The sequence below is a fragment of the Cornus florida genome, unplaced genomic scaffold (genome assembly GCF_030987335.1).
Source record: "Cornus florida cultivar Cherokee Brave unplaced genomic scaffold, ASM3098733v1 CherokeeBrave_3.0.0_Hap2_Chr10, whole genome shotgun sequence".
Classification (NCBI taxonomy): Eukaryota; Viridiplantae; Streptophyta; class Magnoliopsida; order Cornales; family Cornaceae; genus Cornus; species Cornus florida.
In genome coordinates, this window is record NW_026775580.1 from 89,433,852 (window position 1) to 89,440,016 (window position 6,165).

The window sequence follows — 6,165 nt, forward strand, 5'->3', positions numbered from 1 at the left end:
AAAAAACTAAATAAGAATGTGAGGAAAAAAAAAAAAAAGAAAAGAAAAACATACTAATCCAGGATGAAAACTCAAATCAATTGAGTATTGTTGGAAAAAAAAATTACAAATGTGCAAATATAAAATTTGAACATACTTGCTTTAAGAATATGAACAATCCTTGGAATATGAACAATCCTTGCTACAAGCATAGCATTGCAGATTAGCATTAGAGAAAAACGAAAATTAGGGTTTTGTGAATGGTGGTAGGGATGAAGAAACATGAAGTGTGGAGAAAGAGAATGCATGAGATGAAAAATGGATAATACCCATCTTTTTACATTTTAAAATTTTTTAAACATGTGTTCTAATTTTATTGGTCCACCTCACTTGAGAAGATAAACTTTAAGCTCTCATGGGAGAACCAAGTATTGTCCTAAACTAAATGGCACCTTCATAAACCCAACTTTCTGAAACCCTTACATAGTGCATCTAGCCCAGAACCAGACCCTATTGATTTTTTCCTAACAACCCCAAGGCCCAAGCCATGAAATACCATATCAAAGCCCACTAGAACACAACACATTCACCGTTGAAAGTCCTTGTTTTTTTTTTCTCTTGAAAGTCGGGGGTTTCAAAGAAAACTCGCAAACATCTGATAGGCGCTCGAAAATGGAGAGCTCTTTGGCTGCTTCAGAATCTCTTATAGAAACCCTAATTAGCAGAGGCTGGTCTTTCGGAGACGTCGATCAGGTTAAAGCCCTAATCGTCATTCAGTCCGCTTTACATGGCGAAACCCTTACCATTGATTTACTTGAATCAGAACTGGCGAATATGGATTTGCGATCCATTGGTGGAAAGTCTCTCCCCGACCCTTCTCTTCTCCGCAAGTCTTCTCATCTTCAAGGCCCCAAAGTTCTTCAGGCACTCTCCTACTCCCTCTTTCTATATACACACAATTTGTATGCGTATGTATATCTATATCTAAATTTTCTTTACTATCAATCTTAGTTAATTTCGTTACATCTCCTTAGAATTAGCCTCTCTCTACCCCGTTTCATGAATTTTCAATATACTTCGTTTGGTTGCTGAGAAAACTATGGGAAAAAAGAGAAACAATGATGTGTTTGAGTGATGCTAGTATGCTTTTTTTATTTTTTCTAATGTTATATGCTGTTTTTGTTTCTTCTATCTCACACAACACGCAAGCACAACTATGTATATGTTCTTGACTCAATTGATTTAATTCTCTGACTTCATACCATTGTAACCAAACAGAGCATTCTAAGACATTGATGTTCTTGAACTTAATTACTTTGTACTGATTCAATTCTCCTCATTCTCTCTCCTAAATAGATATCTTCTGCTAGAGACGTATCTCGGAGCAGTGTAGCGGATAGTTCAGGAAATTCAAATAATCAGCGCCTGTTAAGATTGGTTCTCACTGATGGGCACTCTGAGATAACTGCTATAGAGTTCTCACATATACCCTCCGTTCCTGATGATGTTGTTCCCGGCACTAAGGTGTTACCATTTCTACCATCTTGTTCTTTACAAATATTATTGAATTGCGCTTATTTGATAGGGTGCAATTTCACTATACTTGCTCTGTATATCCTGTATAGCAACTCATTTGTTTGTGTGTGTGGTGTATGTGTGTATGAAAGAGAGAGAGGCTTGTATCATTATAGAAAAAGTTCTGGAATACTGTGAAGTTTATAAGTTTATGTGAAAGTCTGTCATGCATATTATAATTCTGGAATAATTTAGTAAGCCCGCTATATCGTTGACTACATTTACCACCTCATACTATAAGTTTTTTACCCAAAAAATATGATATTAGTTTTGTGTTTCTCTTTGCTTAGATATGCCATATGAAATATTTCATAACTAAGTGTATCTTATTGTACACCCCATTTTAATAGTACGAACTTCTTCCTGAACCGTGGAATTTCAACATTCCTACTTTTGGTACAAGTGCTAGTTGTAACTTGTTAGAGATTTGGAGTACTTTCCAGTGCCTAACAACTTGCTAATTTGTTGATAAATGGGCGTGAAACATATGCTTCTGTGCATAAAATTCTGTTATTTATCATTCTTAACTTTCTGCATATTTTTAGTTTTATTTTTACCATGTAAGTTGGGTTATGCATTTGTTATTGGTTAATATAAACCTCATTTCATTTAATGGATCAGTTCCAGTCTGTATTTAACTCGTCTGTTTTGTTTTAGTGATTCACATTTCATTGGCATATTATATCCCTTAGTTCTCTTACAACTATGGTCGTAATTTCCTTTGCTTTGTCCTTATTTGCAGGTCCGTTTGGAAAATAAAGCTGTGATACATGGTGGTATTGTGTGTTTGAATCCTAAAGTAATAACTGTATTAGGAGGTGTTGTTGAGTCACTTTACGAAGAATGGCAGATGAACAAAAAATATTCAGGTTTCTCTCGCTCATCCTTGAGGCGATCACAGGAAAGTGACACCAGTGGTCCTCCACCATTCGAGAAGTTGAAAGTCAGGTTGCCTTCACTTCGATCTGCTCAGCAAGGCAGATTTTCTCGTCAGTGTTACAATCCTTCACCTTTTTTTTTTTTATTTTTATTTTTTTTTTTATCCTGGGGGTGGGGGATTGGTTTGACTGTTATTCTAATTGTTATATTATAATAGAAGGGCTCTTTCAAAACAGTGGAGGCATTAGTTATTCTAAGGATAGGGTATGTTTCTTCAGCCAAAATAATAATTCAAGATTTGATGAATTGCAGTGTATCCTGGGTCCACATCCAAAAGCTCTGGGCCTATTCCTGTTGAAAAAGGTGGAAATCATGAATTTAAGCAGATCAACATGCTTCAGAAAATTGATAATAGGATGGATGATGATGTGAAATTAGCTTCACATGCAGAAAGAAGTGAAGAAAAACCAAGTAGCTCTGAAGCAAGACTTAAAGAAGGTGTGACTTCTTTTCTTTTTATAGCACAGTGAATATTTGCCTCTCTTAGAATGGACTTCTTCTAATTATGTGTCAAGAATAGAGAATTCATTCATTACGAATGCTTAGTAAAACAAAATAAAAACCTTTGCAAATGCCGTGAAAAACAATAGGATTGATTTGACTTGCATGCCGTTCAGAGTTATCCCTTCTTTTTAGTGTATTTAAATTTAAAGTCTCTTCATAATCAACTATATGTCTTCACTGATATAATATCTATTCAACTTTTACAGTGGCTGAATCTCTCCCTGTTCAAAACCAAGCAGCTGCACAAAAACTCCTCCAGAAAATGAGTCAGCCAAATTGGGATAATCATCGTTCTAGAGGTCGAAAACATAGAGGGAAGGGGAGAGAGGAAGAATCACCGGTTTACACTCTAGATGAATGGGAAAGGAAGAAAGCTGGGCCAAACCCTTCAATGAGGGATGAGCTTCGCAATGTTAGCCAAGATGAGGCTCTCGCGAGGCAGCTTCAAAACCAATTGGATTTGGAAGATCTTCAAGTCAGCATTCTTTCACAATCTTTCATATTGAAAATGATGATGATGACGACAACGAGACAATGACAATATGAGATCTTTAAATAGTTCTCAGTAAAACTTAAACCGATTAAGTGAGGGTCCTTAAGAGATAGGCGTGGTAATAATTAGAAAAATCAAGTGTTGGTCCTTCCATTTCAAGCTTTTGGATAGAGTTCCTTTCTTCTTCGGTTTTTTTTTTTCTACTTCAAATGTTTGAGAAAACATAACCAGATGTTGAAAATTATCTTCGTAGTACCGGTTCACCTCTGTCTTGGTGGCATTGGGTCGTAACTTCCAACCCACAGGTGAATGTTTCAAGAATGGTAGAGAGAAGAAAGAAAAATAATAATTATCTTCATAGTTCTCAGTAAAATTGGGCTCCATTTGGTCCCACTCCCACTCATGAGCTATGCATGGTAATGATTAGGATGATCCAGTGAGGGTCCACCTATTTCACCCTTTTGGATCGAGGTCTCTTCCTATTTTCTTTCTTTTTCTTTTATGAAAAAGGTTTTACTCCAGATGGTGAAAAACTGAAAATTATATTATTGCAATGGTTTTGGGTGTTGAAAATTGAAAACTGCACCTGTAGATGACGCCTAGGAAACCAGTTTGGGTTTGAGGGTCAGATAATAGAGACTACTAGTCATCATCATAACCATCATCATTGTTGCACATGTTACATTTTTGGCAGTATTTGATATCATTAAATCCCAACTTGTTCAGGCACAAGGGGCTCCTCAGAAAGCGGGGGCAGAGGATATAAGAATGAGCATGTTCAATTTTGAAAGAGATGATGCGAAGGACCATGGTAGAATGGGATCCAGAGGGAGAGGAAGAGGAAGGGGTGGGGGAAGAGGGAGAGGGAGAGGGAGAGGGAGAGGGGGAGGTAGATTTGGTTGACTACTCTGCCTCCCTCTGTTCTATAAATTAGTGCACCTCTTCTTTGTGCATCAGGTAATTCTTTCTCTCTCTCTTTTTTCCTGATCCATATACATTTTCATAAGGGAAAGCAGTTTATTTTAAGCTTCAAAGTTGCAAGTCTATAAGAAATTTATCATTCTTATGCACTGTTGTATTGGTTGCTTGGACTCTACAGTTTTCTGAGGAAGGTTTGACTAACATCTATAAAGGAAAGTAGTTTTGTAGTCCTGATGTGCTTTGCCGTCTTCTGTATCAAAGGTGCAGATTTATGTTGATCTTACATTTAAGTAACATATATTATTTTGTTCATTGTCATGATACTTATAAAATGCTTTCATGACCTTTATTTTTTTGTGGGGGTGTGTGTTGTCCTACATTTTGTAACTCTCCTTTTCTTTCAAGTTTAATTTTCTTACTATTTATACCTTTTTTAATTCCTGAAGCAGTTTTCATATTATTATGCTGATTCTGTAACACAGTTATGCAATCAAATCTGTAGGGAATTGGTCGAGTAAAATCCAGAAACATGTTTATATGTACCGAAAAAAATCCTATGAATATGTTTATGTTTACGGTTTATTAATACTATTCTTATCCGTTACAATGCTTTGAATCTCTCACAATGGTAGTTTTGCGCACCAACAGCAAAAAAATTCCTTATGGCCCCATTTGTTGTTATGAAATCATTCTTGAATTTATTAATAATAATAATAAATAAACAGACGAGTAAATTCAAGTGGGATCTCAGGCAATAACGACATCATGACAACTTCATGTTAGGCATAAGACGGTTAAATTTTCAGTTAATATTTTTAACCAAAAAAAAAAATTACTATATCAGATTACATGATATGAATGAGGAAAAATATATTGTAGGTTTTTAGGTCAATAGACTTGACTCTTGAAGCTGGCTTGTTTAATTCTGTTAGCCTGTTCAGAGACAGATTCAAGTGAATTAGTAGATCCTGAAGTGTGATGACAAAAACTGCACCCATTTTGACCATTCCACTTTAGTATGACAAGAGTTCTAAAGATTAATGGGATAATGTAAACTTGATGCAGGGTCATTTCTTTTCAATCTTTTTCTTACTTGGTTTTGCGTAAAATTCATGTGAGCTTGCAGGTACTTGTGTCAGAATGTAATTTTACGATTTCTTTTGTGAAATGTCACAGGTGCTTTTGTCTACTAATTCATGATTTGTCGGAAGTGATGATGATCATGTCTAGTTCAGCTTGGCTTGGTTTGTGCCTTCAGATAACAAGTCTTTGCATTTTGTGAAGTTTTTTTGCCTGTGTATTGAATATTTTTCATCACCCATGTAGATGGTGTTTGTTCACATCATATTTTTTGCTTTTCTTTCAATATATCTTTATGTAGTTTCTAAGTTATATATTTATTATTATTATTTTTTATTTTTATTGTGATTGCATTTCCATGGACAGGACCTCAGCTTTACAATGTTATGTTATTTGATGGTAGTTCCCTTCTGTATCGATTACTAGAGGATGGAGGATGAGGTACATGGAAATTAACATGGAATGATAGTAATCTTTACAATGTTGTTTGATACCCCCCACACCCTTTGTTTTTTTTTTCCCGGGTGGGCGTAAGTTTTGGTTGGACGTTCCATTATAAAGAAAGGTTCAACTTTATTGTTCTGTTTTTAAAGAACCAATTTAACTGTTAAGGATGGATTTAGTATTATTATTATTATATGTAAGACCTGTAAGTTTTGATTCACAGATTAACT

General features: G+C 35.4%; 1 protein-coding gene across 5 annotated transcripts; it reads left to right on the forward strand.

The window, feature by feature from the left end:
- The first annotated feature begins 490 nt into the window (after positions 1–490).
- LOC132279993 (uncharacterized) lies at positions 491–6,165 on the forward strand. Of its 5 annotated transcripts, XM_059782082.1 has the most exons (9): positions 492–903; positions 1,336–1,503; positions 2,297–2,543; positions 2,746–2,931; positions 3,204–3,472; positions 4,217–4,447; positions 4,590–4,672; positions 5,588–5,655; positions 5,858–6,165. In XM_059782082.1, the coding sequence occupies exons 1-6, from the start codon at positions 652–654 to the stop codon at positions 4,391–4,393; spliced, it is 1,299 nt and encodes a 432-aa protein (XP_059638065.1). In that variant the 5' UTR covers positions 492–651; the 3' UTR covers positions 4,394–4,447; positions 4,590–4,672; positions 5,588–5,655; positions 5,858–6,165. The 5 variants fall into 5 exon arrangements, with proteins under 5 accessions (XP_059638067.1, XP_059638064.1, XP_059638065.1 ...); XM_059782084.1 differs by lacking the exon at positions 4,590–4,672 and having other exon boundaries at positions 491–903; XM_059782083.1 differs by lacking the exon at positions 5,588–5,655.

Bases quoted from the DNA above. Each gene is read 5' to 3' on its own strand.
- LOC132279993 (XM_059782084.1), top strand. From the start codon at position 652: ATGGAGAGCTCTTTGGCTGCTTCAGAATCTCTTATAGAAACCCTAATT. The intron at 1,504-2,296 runs GTGTTACCATTT...CCTTATTTGCAG, and splicing joins ATGTTGTTCCCGGCACTAAG to GTCCGTTTGGAAAATAAAGC. The intron at 2,932-3,203 runs GTGTGACTTCTT...CAACTTTTACAG, and splicing joins TGAAGCAAGACTTAAAGAAG to TGGCTGAATCTCTCCCTGTT.